Here is an 18387-nt window from a genome sequence, read left to right as displayed (position 1 = left end):
ATTACTTCACCATTTTACAGAAGCAAGAAAAATTGTTGCATTGCAAACATTTCTTTTCCTTTTCAAGTAATCATTAACAATTACTTAGGTATAGAGTAACTGTCAAAAATTAGTGTTGTACTTGATTCTGTATTGCATTTAGGGAATTTTGGAGCATAAAGGCTGAAAAAACCAATCTTTTAATGTAATTGTACCTTAAAAAAACTTTTATTTGCTATGTAGTGAGTACAAGCCAGAAGCGGAAAAAAAAGCCAGTCTTTTTGATGTATGTTTTGTTTGACATTGACATCTTTTACTCACTTTTTCTGTAAGACATCGTTTGTTTGCTTCAGTCTTCAGGAAACCCTGTTGCAAAACTGGCTGTAATACAACACCTATTTCTTTTAGTGCTGTTTTCCAAAAACTGTTGGTCCGAGTTTTCAGTTGCTAGCATGTGACAAAAAAAGAAGAGGATCTTTTTGATACGCGTGCCTAAAGGCTAGTACAATAGTTGACAGTTCAACGTTAGTGAAGAGGAGAATAGATGATCGGTCTTAAGAAAAAAATCTTGTTTGATCACAGTCAACTGTTTTATTTACTTTTTTTGATACTTAAAACCTTTTCCCTTAAATAGTGAGTGCTTTGGAAAGTCCTTGTTGCCAGTTGCAGGTATATGTCCTGTGAGCAGGAATGTGTTTATTCTACAAATCTGTAGCAGCAGAATTGTCTTCTAAAAGGCACGTGGCTTTGTTTTAATGATTTGAAATTGTTGGTTGCAAACACGTGGAAGAGGAATAAGCAAATGCAGCGTTTCCCTTGCATAGTCAGCCATCCAAAACAAGTATTTTGATAACAGTGAACTCTCTTTTCTTTACAGTTTTGGTAGCCAAAAACTACCAGCTAAAAACTGGAAATGTAGAGAAGTAGAGTATATATAGTCCTGCCAAAGATATTCTTTGAATTGGATTATTTCTTCCTGTGTACATTTTATTAAAACTACGTTGATCTCTTTTTTAAAGAAGTATCTGAAGCTATCATGTATTTCTGAGAATATTTATGTCTGTGTGCTGGAGATGTATGGGTGTTATGTAAAATAGGTTCAGCTTATTGCAAAATCCATGGGACTTGTCCGTAATCGTTTGAGGAATGGTAGTGGTAAAATTTTTTAGGAATTCCAAGGATAAAGAAGTTACTTCAGTGCACAAATTGGCTAAAAGCGGTTAATGGGTTGCTAAGCAATACTGCTTGCTTGTTAGCTGGCAGTTTAGGAGAATGGAGTGTAAAATCTGATCATTAGGTTAAGATGAAAAAAAAGTCATCTCACTGGTCTCTTGCCAGCGCAAAGATATTCTCAGTGGCACATGTCCAGTAAGGAATGAATATTCAGCCCATACTAGTCTGATGAAACACCTTGACTAACGATAGCAAAGCAGAAATGATGAGTAATTATTTGTATAGTGGCTGAGTTAGTGAGGTATAGTTCAGCTGAATTGAGCAGGAGAAAATGAATAGATCTGTAGCAAATAGATCTTCTTGAAACACGACTGAAAATCACTGGAGTTTGTGTTCGATACCTGTTTCTGCAGTAGGGCAGATGACTCCTGGATTGCATTAAACTGTGTGAGAGATTAGCTAGTCAGGGCAAATAAGTGTTTTCATTGTAGAATATTGTTGTTGTACTAAATAGTTTGCTAGACTGAATGCAAATAAGTTGTTAACATATATTAGGAACTATTTTATATTATGAACTAACGTATATTACGCGCTATTCATGTGGATGGAAATACTCTGTCCTCACTTACAGGGATCTATTGCTGCCTTACAAAAGGATGAGGTTGTGATGGTTCCATGTACAGGCTGTCGGAACACAGTGGAGCCTGCAGAAAATTAGAGGGGTAACAGGAGCTGGGGGACCTAGGGAAAGGGACAGAAGCAGAGCAGGACACAGTTGCATGGACAGTTGGTGACCATCCGTTGTTCAGAGTATTGCAGACCTTCAAGTAGAGTTGCCTCCAGACGTTGTTTCCGCGGCAGCTCTAGTGAAAGCATTGCTCGCCTGCCTTTCCATGGACCTGCCAAATGTCAACCTTAAAGAAACAAAGGGTTTGGGTAACTCCTAACAAGATTTCTCTTACCATCTTCTTGGTAGCGCCTGTTAGTCTACATGTAATGACTTACATGAAGTTAGGAGATACTGTAATATCATATAAGATGCAAAGATGAAGTGTTCAGGGCAGTTAAATTCAGCTACTAAAAGCTTGTAAGACTAATTTCTAATGTTTATGAACGGGGACGTGATGCTGCGAATGAACAGGGAAGTTCTAAAGGAACTTAGTTCTAAAGGAGCTAAGGAAGAGCTAAACGCAATGTTCAGTTACATGTTTTCCAGTTCTATGTTTTAATGATGTGAGCTTAGCAGAAGTAGATTCTGATGGAGATATTTAAAGGAAAGTATTGTGAATGTTTGGAGAATGGAGAAATCCTGTATGTGTAGAAAAGGAAGGATGAAAAACAGGAGCAATGGAAAAAGCAATGAGAAATTTAGGTCCTGGAGGACAAACAACGCTTTTCAGTCTGATGTAGAAGAAGCCACTGAAAGTTTGAAGTCCCAGGATGGAAAATATTCTTCTTCCTGGCGTAGCTGAAAGTTCAAGTGAAAGGATGAAGAGTAAAATTACAGTTTTCAGTGACAAATCAATACAGCCACCTTACAGTTAAATCGGGTTAGTGAGAGGCCATTTCAGAGAACAATACAAGGGCGCTTTTTGTAAGATATTGATAGGAACCTGGCAATAAAAGTATCTGCATAAACAAGTCCTCCACTTGCTTCACAAAGCAGCCCAGTAAAATAAAAATAACCTTTTTTCATTTCCTAAATGAAAACACTTCCCTAATTTATCAAAAATAAATTAAGTTTCTTATCTCGTACAGCTCACAGTGGCTTTTGCCTGTGTTAAAATGACTGAATTACCCTGACATACACCGTGGGTGGATTTCTACACAAAAACCTATGTATCACTCAGGCCTCAATAAACTTTATTGTCCCTCAGGCTATTCGCCTTTACAGCACGTACCTGCTAGGATTTATCTGCTAAGAAAAGGGAACTTTCTACCCAGCAAACAGTAATAATAAATGTTTTGTACTTTCTCTTGCGTGATTTTATTTACTCAACAACTGATGACTGCTGGTTTATTGTAGTTACCTGGAGTTTGAAAGTTTTTGAGAGAGATGTAGTTAATTATAGGCTTTCATTTGTGCATTTTATTAACAAGAAGCTTTTATTTTACTGGGGGAAAGTAAATAAAGCTTAGCTCGATTATATTTTCTTAGTGCACTTACCAAAACTTCTATTATGTATTAATGTACAAGGTGAAAATGCAGAGCTTACAGCTGAGAAAATTATATTTGCTAAGCTAGGAATATTTTGGCGTGAAATCCAAAGTAAAAATTATTTTCTATTAAAAAGAGGGGATCGTTCAAGTATTTTGAGCGTATCCTAAAAATTAGCCCAACGTGACTCCACAGTGCGTACTTCCCGTCGATGCGGGGGTTGGTTCATTTGTTCTACTTTCCTTTAAAATCCCTCATTAGATGAGCTGCAGATAATTACAGAGGCAGCGAAGAGCAGAGAACGATACCGCGCGTGCAGCACTATCGCAGTGTCAACGCTGTAAGGATTGGCGCCGTCTGGATCTTTGGATTCGATGCAGTTATTGAAAGAGTTAACTCAGTGTTGATTTTTTACAGATCTGGAGCTGAATGGTATGTCCAGCTCCGACATCCCCGACATTCCTCCTCCTCTGCCTCTCAAAGGAAGCATGGCCGATTATGGGAACCTCATGGAAAGTCAAGACTTGATCAGCCCGACGACCTCCCCCCCTGCCCATCAAAGGGTGAGTCCCAGAGTTGGTGATCGTTTCCTGCCATTTTCTTTGCTTTTCTACGTTGCGCGATCCACAGCGAGATGTAATCCAGAGATTTCTGCAACTGCAAACAAGCGTCTGGAGTATGAGGGAACGGCATCGCTCACGGGGACCGACCGGAAGGGAGGTTGGATTCATTTTGGTGGAGAAGACTGAGCGAAATGTTGTTAGCTGTGTCGGTAAGGGAGCTTAAGCTGGCAGGATATAGCCTCAGCAGCACATTAGATTTAATGGCCTTTCAATCCTGTCTCAGGAAAGGAAATAAAACACGTACCTGACATCTTTCCTTCCTGGAGCTCCGTTCTGTCGGCATTCAATCGCCCTTTGTTTCCTAGAGGCAAAGACACGTGCCCCCTTTGCGGGAAGGAGCTCAGAAGCACTCTTCATCATCACCAGGGTTTTCAGCTTTCTGAAGAAAATACACTTTTCAACTTTGTTTCTTGTATCCTGGAAGCTTTTAAAAATAATTTGGTCCTTTTCTTTGAAGCAGCACTTTTGGGAAGGACCATTTATTTCCTTTTTGGAGAAAAAAAAAAAATGTTTAAAGAGGTTTTCTTTTCTTTGACTTTGAAATGTATAACTTTGGCCAAGCTGTTATTTTGTGGAAAAATTCTCAGAGGTAATGATTCTTTTTTGTTTGCAGAGGTATCTTTCAGGATTTCTCTGAAGCTCATCATTCAAATGAAATGCTGCAGACTAATTTGCTTTTCAGTAAATTTTGTGGTTAGAGAAAGCATTTCTAATCTCAGCAGAGGAGGAGTCAGGCAGGAATTTAGTTTTAACTCTGGGAATAGTTTTGTTTAACACAGACTATCACAGTGCACAACAGTACACAAGTCTGGCTTTTTCCCTGGTTGAAATTGTAACTGTGTTGTTGCAGGAATTTAGTATTTTCAGGCTAAATGGAGAAAAAAACCCAGATATAGAAGTAACTTGAGGAATGTGGGTAGTAAAACACAATGCTTTACTCATTATATGCATATATGGAAAACTTCTCTATTCCCATCATCTCTTCCGTAGTTCTTCCCTGTGGCTGGATGTTTCTAGTAAATATTTTCACTAAATTTTTCTGCCAACCCTTTTCCTCTAATTTCCACCAAAGTATACTAAGCTCTTATCCATTTCCCTGACTTCTCTCTCAGGGAGCAGCTCTCGCTTGACCTGAATACAGACCTGTGGAAAATTACAGAACGTACAGGAGGGCTGCCAGGAGTTTTGTCTAAGGAATCCATCTTCATGAAGAAACCTGAGAAATTCAAATTAGGTTTCAAATTTCTGGAACTCCTTCCTGTATGAGCTCCAGAGTAGTAAATTCATTTTGTATGATATACTATAAGTTTTAGGTCATGGTAGTAGCTCAGGATTGTTACCCTAAGTTCGATTTTTAGCTAAAAAGCATTAAACAATGAGATGATAAAACATGCGGTGAGGAATAAAAATCCCGATAGCCGGGTTCTTTTCCCATTCCTTGCGAGGCTGTTTGAAGGGGTTTCCACTCAGTGGACAAATGCTAGATATTTACCGTACTCCTTGCAAATGCCACCATGCTGTGACGGTCAGAGCCCAGACCTGAAGGTGACTCGGGTTCCAGCCTCAGTCTCGTTGCTGTTGAAGACGTGACCTTGCACAGCTCCTGGACCTGTCACGAGCGGGCTTTCCGCATCATTAAATGGAAGTTCATAAAAATAGCAGCAATATGCTCCCTTGGTTTTTTGCAAAGTTTTATTCAGGTCTTAATATTTTTTCTCTTGACAGTCTTCACTGCTCAGACTCTGTTTTTTTTTTTTTTTAAATATATTTTGTAATTGTACAAATGGGCGCCATTGTTCAACATTGAGTGTTGAAGGAGCTCAGGATTAAAGCATACCTTAGAAATGCAATCAAATATAATCAAGATTTTCTTCGGCATTGTATTTTTATAAACTTTCCAAGACAAGGGAATATAGTTCCAAAGTCTGAAAAATTGATCTAAAGCAGATTTGTCACAAAGCCACATGTATTAGTCTTAGAGTCAACTTTAGAAAAGGCTTCTAGTCTTATAACAATCACTCTGCGCATTTATTTCATCAGGCTTATAGGAAGGAAGCCGTTAAAGAACATAAAGAAAATGAGTAGTGCTGGGCATGAAAGATCAGATGGGTAAATTCTTATTACTGCTGTGATTAAATCCCACTCCACGGTTTTTAGTGCCTTTTGTTTCATGGGTCAAATAGCTACGTACTTCATAACTTTATAATTCTATGCCTAGTAAACCGATCATCTTTTAAATTACACATGCTTCGTATCAGTGAAGAAAAATCAGTAAAAAATATGATAGATAAGATTATCTTAGTAGCTTTTAAACTAGAAATATCTCCTTGTATGAGAAATTATTACATGGTTCACTCTGGTTGTCTTGCAGTCAGTTATGAAAACCAAAAAAAGCGCTGTGGTGAACTGAAAAGCATGCGGTGATAAATGCATCAAGAAATACTTCAAACTGCAGGCAATAGTGTCATTTAGTGTCTGAGACAGCAATCTTAGATTATTTGGAGTCCACTATTAACTTGGTCTACCTTAAGTCTTTTATCCAAGTGATCATCTAATTGTACTTTTCTGATTGCCCTCTTATTCCTTGTTAACTGTGATACTCTTATATATATTTTCTTGCACTGTATGATTTTTTCTGCTAAAAATATTCTTAATAATACATGGGAACATAAAAAAAGAAGTCTATGACTCCTGCAAGGATTATTATTACATCAAGGGATTCCTTTAGGCACTTCTCATTCTTTATGGGTTCATCCATACCCTGGCATACAAACCAACTGCCTGCTTAGTATTCACAGCGAGAAGGGAGACTCAAAGAAGATAGACAAAGGAGCACTTACATTTATAATATCGGCTATAACACTTACTAAGCATCAGATAATGGTTTGGATGTGATCTCGATCAATCCAGCTGTCCTGGTTTCAGCTGGGACAGAGTTAATTTTCTTCCCAGTAGCCGGTATAGAGCTGTGGTTTGGATTCAGGATGAGAATCATGTTGGTAACACGCTGATGGTTTAGCTGTTGCTGAGCAGTGCTGACACTGGGCAAGGACTTTTCCACTCCCCCTGCTCTGCCGGGTGCACAAGGAGCTGGGAGGGGGCACAGCCAGCACAGCTGCCCCCCACTGCCCAAAGGGCTGTTCCATACCGTATGGCGTCAGGCCCAGTATAGAAACTGGGGGAGCTGGCCGGGGGCAGCAATCGCTGCTGGGGGATGGGCTGGGCATTGGTCAGGGGGTGGTGAGCAATTGCATTGTGCATCACTTGTTTTGTACATCCCTTTATCATCATCATTATCATCATCATAACAACAATAAGATTATTATAATATTGTTGCTATTATTATTGTTATTATTGTTGTTATTGTTGTTGTTATTATTATTATCATCATCATCATCATCATCATCATCATCATCTCTTCCTCTGCTGTCCTACTGAACTGTCTTTATCTCAACCCACGAGTTTTCTCACTTTTACCCTTCCAATTCTCTCCCCCATCCCACTGCGGGGGGAGTGAGCGAGCGGCTGGGGGGGGCTCAGTTGCCAACTGGCGTTAAACCACGACACCAGCATAGACAGAGCGCTTGGCAAGGAGGGACAGCAAAAGCTGAAGTGGTGTGTAATGTGAGGACCGGAACGGTCTCACGTGGCTGACGGCGACAGTGCTTATTTTGGCTCTCTGGGATCCTGTTGCGCGAGGAGCACTCAGACTGGTTATTTGGATATAATGGAAGTGTTTACACAGAAGGAAAAATCCAGGGGATTTTTCATGTGTTGTGATGCATATACTGCAGTGCTGATCATTATCTCCTAGGTTAGCCACAGCGAGCAAAAAATGACCTTAAAGGCTTCAGCAAATGTACTGTACTCATGCGGACAGAGAAAAAGAATTGAGGCTAGAAACCCAGCTGAAGCTACGGAGGCAGCAGGTAATTAGGGAACACTACTTCAGGGTTCGTGATTTTTCCTTCTCCGGCGTTATTTCTCAGGAGAAATCCCCTTCCTTCCCCAAGTGCCTCGCGCAGCCCCAGGCTCCAGTCCCGCAGAGCTGGGGCTGGTGGGGAAGGCTCTGAGCATCATGGTGCCACCTCCCCAGCACGCTCGCCGCTGGGTTGGTGGCTCAAGGCTTGCCGCCGGCTCGCTTAGCACGGCAGCGGGAGGACAGTCGTTAGCGGCATTATCCCCTGGAGATGTTGGAAAAAGTGAAATTGGAAAAAGGGCATTATTAATCCATTATATTAAATTAGAAAGTTGACTTTGTGGGCTGCATTTGCTCACAAATGGAAAGAAATGTCTCTTCTTCTGTCTGATACTCCAGATTTTTAAAAACCAGACCAAAGGCTTTCCATGATGCATAGAGGTATATAATGTGCCCAGAAGAAAAAAAAATTGTTTTTTATTTACTATCTGATCATTATTTTTGCCTGCTGGAGATGGGAAGCATTGCAAGCCCTTCCTCCAGCGCAGGGCCTCTGCCACCTCCCGCCTTGGCTGGGCTGGGGTTTGGTGGGTTAAGCTCTTGCCGAGCAAAGAGTTTCTAAAAAGCTCACAGTCACTTTTTAATAAGTCTCAAAATCAATGGACTGCCACTGCTTATTACAGGATTTTGAGTGAAAAATGTGTTCTTCTGCTGTCTGCCCGGAGATATAGAGCCCGTGATGTGTCCCTGAGCAGCACCCTTGATTTTGTTTCGGAAAGGGCCGTGTCGCTGCCCTCAGCGCTGCGTGGGATCAAGCTGCGGGTTTTGCTCTGGCCAATTGGTCATGCATTTGTTTATCGCTCTCGCAGGGCCCGGGCCTTCAGTAAGAAATACAGTTTCGGACCGGAGTCTAAACCTAATTCTGAGGGTATTGCTCATAACTCTTGAGGTCTGTTTATGTACGGACCAGAGCAGAAAAGCAGTGCTTTTGAAAATCAAGTTAGCCAGCGCGGTCTGAAACACTAATAGCCTCCACATGCAGAAATGTGGTTCAACAGAGGGAAAATCGCATTAGCCGTGCTTTAACACAGCTGGCACGCACCAGGAGCCAAGTCCTCCCTGCATGAGGGGTGCAGACCTCGGCTAGGTCCAGCTCTCCCCTCGTCCGCAGCCGTCACCCCCGCGGGAGCATCCCTCCGGGGAACGCTCCCCTTTGGGAGAGCGTGGTCCCATCCTGCCAAACTGCCCCGTGGGGAAAATCTGAGTTGCTGATTCAAAGCCATCCCATGTTGCCCATTTTGAAGGATCTTTCACGTTGCCCAAGGAGGAGATGCTTAGCATGCGGTGGGCGGGAGCACACAAAGGGCACCTCTGCAGAAGGGCTCTTAAAATTACTTTCTCTTATCAAAGCACACTCCAGCAAGGGCAGCTAATGGCTGTGATACACAGTCAAATGGAACTCTAGTAGATGAAGTACGACAACAGGGTTTAAACAGTCATTTCACATCGTTACCTGCGATATTTTCCACATAACTTTGCTCCCTGGGTCAAACAGCCAATTAGCTTAAACTGTCTAGAACTTGGTTCAAAGTAGCGGAGTTGGGTTGATTCTCTCTGCTGGCACATTATCGCTCTTTCAGAATGGGAGTGTTATTCCTCCAAGACCTCACGTTATGTGTTATTTTCCATTGCAGACACTAAATAAGCAAGTTGCTGCTTGTCAGGCCACTCAACTCCGTGCTAAAAGCAACGGTGTAAGGGAGAAGGAGCCATTCAGAGCTCGGTGTTCGGAAGCGTTTGCACAGTCCCGTGTAGCTGGTAGCCTATGTACGTCTCATTTCTACTGCTTCTGACCTGATTAGATCTGTTAATCCTTCAAACTAAAGTGTTTTTCATTGGATCTCCATAGCTTGCCATATTTATGACCATTTAATTTCAAAGAAAAATAGTTACACGGGAAGAAATCTCTTACGGTGTCGCAAGGACCATTTTTGGCAATCAAATTTTGTTTGTTTGTTTGTTAGTTTTTAATGGTGTTTTCTGATATAAAAAACCATTCTCGTATCTTATTTTGCTTCTTCACAGAGTAAAAAAAAAAGAAGTATTTTTTTCATCTTCTTTTAATTGATTTTTATTGCATCCAGAACATGTATAGTGTAGTGTATTTTATATCTCTAAGAGAACGGAGACAAATGTTTTTAAACCTGATTCTTTTCTGTATCAGGAAAAAAACAAACAAATGGGAGCAATTTCATGTCTGAAGCAGAAGGAACAGATTGCTTCTGTGTTGCAGATGTGCCTTTTACATAAGGTTTCTGCTTCCCCTGAGGTACCCGTGAGTCAAGGATTCTGCCTAAAATAGGTCTGAATGTGAACCAGCAGCCTCTGTCATAGCGTCAGAAAGTAAAAGCACGCTGCGAGATTCGGTGGGTTCACAATTTTTAACCACTGCAATATAAACATGAACTCTGCAGAGCAGTTCTTAATTAAAGGTAAAATCAAGGGAAACTCTATTTTGTGTTCAAAGGTTCTAAGGGGAAGCGCAGCAAAAATGAATTTCCTAAGCCTAATAATGATTTTCTGAGTCTGATATTAAAGGGAGAGGGAAAGCGTGCTTGAATTTCTTCCTGTGCTGGAATAAAAGGGAGTGCGTATCAGCCCTGGGAGTGATGGCCAGATCTGGAATTCCACCAGTTCCATATTGGCACGTTTTGTCACGCTGATTTCTCAATAACGTTGCCCCGACAAGCATTACATGTCCTACTTAATATATTCATTGGTAGCTTATTATATAAATGAACATGTACTAAATTTATCTGACTTTCTAATGGAAATTGTAAATTCAATTATAATAATTATCTACCTATCTCTGTTATTTCTTTCTGCCTAATTTGCTTGCAGAATCTAAGCTCTGCTAGGTTTTGTGCTTGTTATTTATAGCATATATATTTAGCTTATTCTCATTGTATTTGCATTGTATCTGTTCTTCAGAAGCAGGTTTTCAGGGATAATCTGATTGTTCTCTAATCAATATGAAGGGCTCATTTGTTTGAGAAATGCCTTTGATCTAATTGAAATGAGAATTATTGCCAATATACTGTTAATTTAAATTCCAAATGGATTCTCACAAATGATGCTATCAGCAAAGTTAGTTTTTTCTAGTGATAAATACGATGTTAAAGATGTCTGGGTGCAAAGTACTGAGGGAAATTTTTATGTTTCATAATGTATTTGAGAGGGGCACCCGGTTTATTTAGTTAGGAACTTAATGGCATCTCCGTGAGGAGTTCTTGCGTGTTGTACGCTGATGTTCTGCAGACCACCGGCATTTCCCAAAGTTTGCCCAGGAGCCCCTGCCTGGATCCATGACTGTAACCAAGCAGTTTTTCAAAGATTTTGAACCCTGCAGATCACAACTGAATGTGTGAGGCTAAATAACGTTGACAGTCCAGCTCTTACTCGCGTGCCTTAGTAGGGATTCAGGGGCTAACTTAACATACCGGGTTAAGAGAAGTGTTTGGTCAGGTGGAGGAAGTATTTAATGGTTCTGACTGTAACACTTAGAGACAGATCAGCAGTTGCATTTAAAAAAAAAAAAAAAAAAAAAAAAAACCAACCCAAACTTCAGTTTTACATGTAGTAAAATAAAATTCTTATTTTATCTGCTCTACACATTAGTCCGTTGACGTGATTTTCTGACTCCGAGGTCGTTGTGCACCGTGTCCCACTGTAAGTGAGGAATAAATAGTGCACGGTTGTGAGCCTGCTCTGGAAAATGAGTGCTGCTTACTCAGCAGGGTCTTCTTGACATGTGCGTTTCAAGCAGCAGTGCCCTCTCGAGACTCCAATCTTTTAATAACCTGGTTGTTTCTTCAAAAGAGCTCGTATAAACTTTAACCGGACTGTGAACGTGAGAGTCTTCGTTGCCAAGTGTGTTCGGTCCTGTCCTCGTCGGTGAGCAGGAGGCTTCCCCTGGTAGAGAGGGGAACGCAGCCTTCCAGACAGGGCACCCCCGGGCTCCGGCGCCTTGCTCTTGGTCCAGAGTTTCTTATCCAGTAGCAGATTAAAACCAATTGATTTCCGAGTTGGTAACAAAGCATTCTGTAGCCAAGGCGGAAGGTGAGAGCAGCGACGTCGCTGCGTTGGCGGTGCTGCTGGAGAGGCTGGGGAGATGGAGAGTGGACGCTCTTGGCCCCTCCGTACTCTGGTCCTGCTGTTTTGGACAGTGGCAAAATGGAGGGACAAGCTCAGGGCACGGCTTTCCTGGCGATAGTTTGTGATCCCTGTTCGTTTGCCATGGGGGAGAGCCGGGTGGAATGAGGAAAGTTATAAAACAGATTGGAAAGTATCTCCTTCTGGGTAGGATACAGGAAAAATATTCCAGTGAAAATCCAGCCTTCCTGTCTCTGCCGTATGCAGTCTTACCTTTCTATTTAGTCTACGATTAGTAAAACTATCTGGTAAAGCCCTGGATTTATAACTTCATGCTGTCTTAAAAGCTGACTTTGAAGAGAGCGTTCAGTTACGTTAAAGGTACTTTTTTCCTTCTGCTCTGGCACGTGTGGGAACGCTCCCCGTCACTAGGTTGCAGGAGTGTTAGGAGGCTCTCCGGGCTTCTCCTGCCTCGCGGCAGAGGAAGGACTGAACTGTCCTGGCATCACCCTGAACTGCTCTTCTTCTTGGATAGCAGCTTTGGATCTCTTTTAAAAGGAAGAGTCTTGTTTCTTCCGCACGTTCACGTGGTTTATCAGCTGCGTGTATACCAGTTTCCTACTGTGATTGAGAAATCATCGGTTATTTTGTCCAAGACATTAAAAGTTGGAATACGAGTATCGAGGTTGCACGTGCAGTACATGCAACGTAACACTAAGGCATTTCAGATATTTGAACCGTTCTCGTAGCAGTGATTAAGGAAATTTGGCAGAGTCGGTGTGCGCCGAAGGGTTTTAAGTGTTCGTGCGGGGAGTCAGCAGCATGGGGTGGGTAAGGCGGGACGGGCACACCGAGACACCAACAAGTGGAAAGGAAAAAGCGTCGTTGTGCTTGGAGGAAAACAAAAGGCGGTGGCTGGCTGAGCAGGGGAAGAATCTTAGGAAAAAAACAAAACCAAAGCAGCGTTTATGAGGTGTGACGCTGCGGTACAGCCTCAGCGTAGTGATGGGAAAACTGTAATGGCTGCATAGCCAAAATGCTGGAGAAAACCAGACTGCAAAGGCTATGAGCAAATTGCGGAGTTCTCAAGCTCTTTCTGAAACAGATTTTCTCGTATATATGATTGAACATTATGAAAAAAAGTCTTAATTTCCATAATGACTTCTTTAATTTGTCCAATTAGCCGGTGAATCTAACCAAGGGTGCTCTTGTTCTGTTGTATGATATATGCAGTGATTTAAAATGTGTATATTTGAACATTCTGGATTTCTGGTTTGAATATTTTAATTATAACTGAATGTGTAATAGTAAATTGCAAGTTACTTATCTGTTTAAATGGTTTCCTTTTTTTTTTAAATTACTTGTGTTCTAAATGTGCAAAATTCAAAAATAATGGAAAAGCAATGAAGCTGTTGCTTCAACCTAGCTTTTAAGCTCTGTAGTGCATAGGGGCTGAGGGCAATCGATACAGACCAAGAAATCAATATCGTATCATGATACAAAGTGGGGAATTATAAACTTCTGCAGTGCTTTCAAAAGATTTTTCCTGAAATACTGAGCTAATTAATCACAAACCCTTGAGAAACTTTTTTTCATTGTCAAAAGTAAAAGTTATATTTTGAGCTAATGGCATTCGGTATGCATAGTAGCAAATTCTGCGGAGAAGCTTTCAGGAGTCAGATGGCTGCAGACTTACCCGCCGACTCTCGCAGTTATATATGAACCAGTAAATGTTTCAAAAATCCATTCATCGCTAACACGGTCTCTTCAAAATTGGTTTCTTCCAGCACCTGCCGCCTCCGCTCCCCAGCAAGACTCCCCCGCCTCCGCCTCCAAAGACAACTCGGAAGCAAACGTCTGTTGACTCTGGGATTGTCCAGTGAAGAAGGACGCGTTTTTTTTCCAAAGATAAAGCTGTAACAATTCATTTCCCTAAGTATTTTATGGTATATAATGTTTACCTCATTCAGGCGTGCAGTATCTAACATTTAGTGCAATGACTCTAACTCCGTAAGAAATCCATTTCTAGCCGTGTGTCGGCAACAACACTACATCACCCCTCTTTCTGGGGTTATTCCCTCCTGTAACTTGAAAGAAATCTGGATTTCTACTTGAGAGCGGGAGGCGTTCATCAACTGACAGTACCCTCTTCCTAAACCTTCTCCCTGCTTCTTCTGAATAACTTCAGGCACATAGGTAGCTGTGGAGATTAAAATGAGAGTGGAATATTTTGTACCTACAGCATTTAGGTAGCTGTGGAGTTTAAAATGAGCTGAGTGTTTTGTACCTAATCTCAGTGTATATAGGAATCGATGACGATATTCACATTGAATTCAGTGCACGTTGGAGTAGGCTTCACAGTAAGGAGAAGCTGCCGTAGGATTTCCCCAAATAACGGTTCTGCCCAGGGCTAAAAATCAGACAGAGCTTATTTGTGAAATGCGCCTTCTCTTTAATTGTCCCGGATTGCAAATAAACGGATTGCTAATGGGCTTGGTAAAATTAGTCGTTGGTGATCAGCCATTTCCATTTTCATTCAGTTGGCCGTTCTTCTGGGTGTTGATCGGTGGGTAAAGCAAGGAAGCCTTTGAGCTGCTGACGGGCAGGAGCGTATAGGAGAAGAAAGAGAGTAGGCAGATAGGAGACTCCTGGTCATTCCGAACGTAGCGGTTGAGTACAAGAATGGGAAGAGCTTTTTCGTTTCTTCTTTAATGTGTAATATTTCATGTGGATTAGGATGAACTGAATGGAATCACTTTGTCCTTGTGCCATCATTCTGTACAGAGTTTGTATATATGATGGTTTTTAGAATGTTTTAATTTTTATGGTGCCTGCTTTCCGTGTAATAATGAATTAATGTGCCTGCAAAGAATGCCTTACATATTTTTAATTTCCTAATTGCTGAAAGGGTAAAAAAAAGCAATTTTTTCCCAGGTATTAGGCTCTGAGAAATATTGGACAATGATGGGGGTGGGGTGTTGGGAGGGAGGAAGGAAACTAACTTTATACTCTAGCGTTTTTTATTGTCATCACACTTTTGTTTTTTACTATCTACAATCTTTTTACTCTTATGGTAGATTGTTTTTAAATATACCACTGACTCAAGAAATAAAATATTATTTTAAAAACGTGTCTGAGAAAATTAATATATTTCCTTGGCCTTTTCCATCCTTGTTGTAGAATTTCAGGCACTGCTGCACTCCGCAGAGGGCTACGCATACACTTGCTTTCTTTCTGAGCGATTTTGAGGGAGCCCATGATAAAGCTGAAGTCTTGCATCGCACTGGTGTGCTTGCTCCTGCACGTATGTCGTACTGAGAGAAAACACACCTCAGCACGCAAACAGCCATCTCTGTCTGCTGTCAGTATTCATAATGATAGCTTACTTATCTTGAAGTTGTAAGTCATCTGTTGCTGAATGCTTCAGAAAGCAGGTGAGTTGTAGGTAATATTTTCTACCTCAGGTAGCTGCTACATGGTGCAAATAGCAGGCAGAAGCATGGCTTACCCAGCAGTAAAACAATAATGTTCTTGCAAAGGCAGAAAGACTGCCCTGCTCATAAAAAAAAGGCTCAAATGGTCAATTATATTCTCATAATTTTGCCTTAAACCATCGTGCTGCTTTGGATCAAACAAACACGCTTTTCCTTGCAACGTGAGATAACATCAGCTACCAGAGAGTCTCAGAATTTACTGTTAGATATTGTCCGACGGTTCCCTATTTGTTTTGTTATTAGTATAATCTCCGTTCAGGAGGAATAAGCTGGGAAGGATTCTTAGCTACAGTCGATCAGATATTCTTTCTGTAGAATACCAATAATGTATTACAACTTTAATTCTCTAAGTCTTTCATTTAATTGAAAATTGCTTTAGAGACTGCTCTTGTTACTGTGCAGGAGATTGCCCTGGGATGCCGGTGAGTTTTCCTCTTTTCTGTTCCATTTACTTTCTAAAGGATAGGAAGAGGCTTTCGCACGAACCTTTAACTGGATGCTTGTAAATTGTATTTCTGATAATGTGTTTGTTTTCACACATCCTTAGCAAATTCCTGTGCTCATGCAAGTGTTACTATTTGGCCCTGCAAGACTCCTCAAACAAGAGCTGCATTTTCAAATTGGTCTTGCAGTACAAACTCTAAATCTCATACGTACGTGTGTTTTACAAATACGCAAGCTGAGACTGGGAATTGAAAATCAGACTCTCAGATTCGGACCCAAATTGTCACCGTTTTTACAATCTAACAGCTTCTAGGCTGTAACTCGTATAAAATGCAGCCAGAACGAATCATTACCCTCCTCAAAGTGTTGTAAAAACACACTTCAGTAAATCCAGAAACTAACTCAGTTACAGTCTCTAAGCAGTGAACAATCCTGCGAAGGCTGGTATTTTTCCTACGGTATACTCTCCTCCTTTGTACTCCAGTGGCGTTGTACCAGAGCATCCCAATGCAATATGAATTTCTTATGCCATTGTTTGCAACAAAGCTGAGCTAATGCAGAAGAGCTCGATACAAGACGGTACAGAAAAAGAAGGTTATTTGATTTGAGCCGAAGTGGTATCACTTGCACTTACGCTGTCTTGCCCACGTCCTCACAAGGGTCGAGGCACGTGTGTCCAAGTAATGGGTCCGGGGTTGCTTGCGGTCATGCAGAGGACAAGAGGTGCCTGCTGTGAAGTCCGCATCCCATCTCCGGCGTTATTCTGAGGTTGGTGAACACGTGCTGGTTGTTGGATGTGCCCTTGGTTCCCTTTGGGAGTTGGCGGTGGCTGTGATCTCGTGTCTCTTTAGTCTGTCCTGTTTCTGTGGGAATTCATGAGGCAGCGCTGGATCTATTGGATGTCTGTTGTCTCCCTGCCTGGTGAGGTTGCTGTGCAGTTCCAGTTCTGCCCTTCGTCTTCCCACCATCATCCCTTAATGGCCTCAATGAGTCTTTCGCTCTCCCCACCTCGACGCCGGGAGTAGCTGGGATGGAGATGACCCGGTCCAGCTCTCACTGCTTTATCCTCCTGCCAGCTCTCCTGGTGCCTCCATGCCCAAAGGTCCCCATTCAGACTTCATTCAAATCCGTATTTCTGCTACAGGAGGATGCCGAAAGAAAGCTGCCGGGAAAGGGGACCCCTCCATGTCTTCCATAGCAGACCGTGTCCAGGGCATTAGTATCCGCAGGGGCCAGGTTTTCACCATTTAAGACAAGTGCTACTGTTCGGGGATTAACCTCCCCCCAAATGCCGTCCTTCCGCTCAGACTTGAGAGCGTACCGCAAGGCTTTGCAACACAAATTTTCCTGAAAGAAGAAATTCAGAGGTGTCAAGTTCCTAAATAGTATGAGAAAATAGATTTTTCATGGCCAGTGATTTTTGCTTCTTGAAAGTTAGCTTGAATTTACTTACTGAAAGTTAACTTACAGTGCCAATATGAAAAGGAGAAGCCCTTAATACCATTTCTCTGAGTCTTAGCTTGGGAGCGAGAGGGCAGTTTTTACAGGTGCACACATCAATTCCCATCAGTTCCATGCAAAACCGCAAAAGGTTGGTTGGGCAGCGGTTGTTTGTTTTTTAATCAAATTTATTTTCAGTGGGAAGCTCAATGCAAAGGTCAGTTCTTAAGCTGGTTTCCATAATTGACATTTATGATTACTGAAATGTCTCTGATGATACCACAAATTCTGAGTGTAAAAATGTTTTTAAATTCCGTTTTGTCTTAACGTAGGTATTTTGCTTTACCATGGATGTCTGTGGTATGCAACGTGACAGAGGAAAATGTTAGAAAGTTTGCAGTGCGTATATATATGTTTATGACGTATGAATAAGAGATTTATGTGAGTATGTGTGTACATGCACACGCATCTAAACACACATTTTTTAATGTAAAATATCTCACTTCATTGACTGGTTGAGGTGTCCACCTTCTCGCTTCACGTTAGACATCTTCCCTGCCGATTCTTGTGAGCTTTTTGGGGACCATTCGATGCCAGAAGCTCCATGTAGTGTTGCTGATGCCAGTTGTCCCAGGATGGTTGTTCACAATTACCTATTTTTGGTAAAGGTTCTTTGAATAAACTAGTCATTGCTTGTGTACGTATTTGACACAGCCAGGTGAAATAAGCAGAAAAATTTCTTACAGAGGTTACAGCTGGTTTGATGTTTCAATATATGTAGACCAGACTTAGGCAGTCCGTGGTGTGACAGGAGTCATCCTCTTCTTCTGATCTGGCAATTACCATCCTGCACTGGGCTTTGGAATATTTTTGTACGCCGTTTTGAACAAAACAGCAAGCATTGGAAGAGGCTGCCCAGGGCGGTGGTGGAGTCCCCATCCCTGGAGGTATTTAAAAGCCGTGTAGATGTGGTGCTGAGGGACACGGTGTAGTGGTGGGCTTGGC

The 18387-nt window shown here is 41.6% G+C and overlaps 1 protein-coding gene across 3 annotated transcripts in view; it reads left to right on the top strand.

Moving 5' to 3' along the window:
• The window catches only part of DOCK1 (dedicator of cytokinesis 1), a 323968-nt gene extending 308868 nt beyond the window's left edge, over nt 1–15100 (top strand). For 2 of the 3 annotated variants that reach the window (XM_075504339.1, XM_075504341.1), the window contains 2 exons: nt 3728–3873; nt 13792–15100. In XM_075504339.1, the coding sequence (XP_075360454.1) occupies nt 3728–3873; nt 13792–13887 (242 nt within the window). In that variant the 3' untranslated portion in view covers nt 13888–15100. The remainder of the gene's footprint in view (nt 1–3727; nt 3874–13791) is intronic. The other variant, XM_075504340.1, reaches the window with a different exon arrangement.
• The last annotated feature ends 3287 nt before the right edge of the window (nt 15101–18387 follow it).

Source organism: Mycteria americana, chromosome 6, assembly GCF_035582795.1.
Source record: "Mycteria americana isolate JAX WOST 10 ecotype Jacksonville Zoo and Gardens chromosome 6, USCA_MyAme_1.0, whole genome shotgun sequence".
NCBI lineage: Eukaryota > Metazoa > Chordata > Aves > Ciconiiformes > Ciconiidae > Mycteria > Mycteria americana.
Note: the sequence above shows the minus strand (reverse complement) of the source record. Positions and strands in the feature narration are given on the sequence as shown.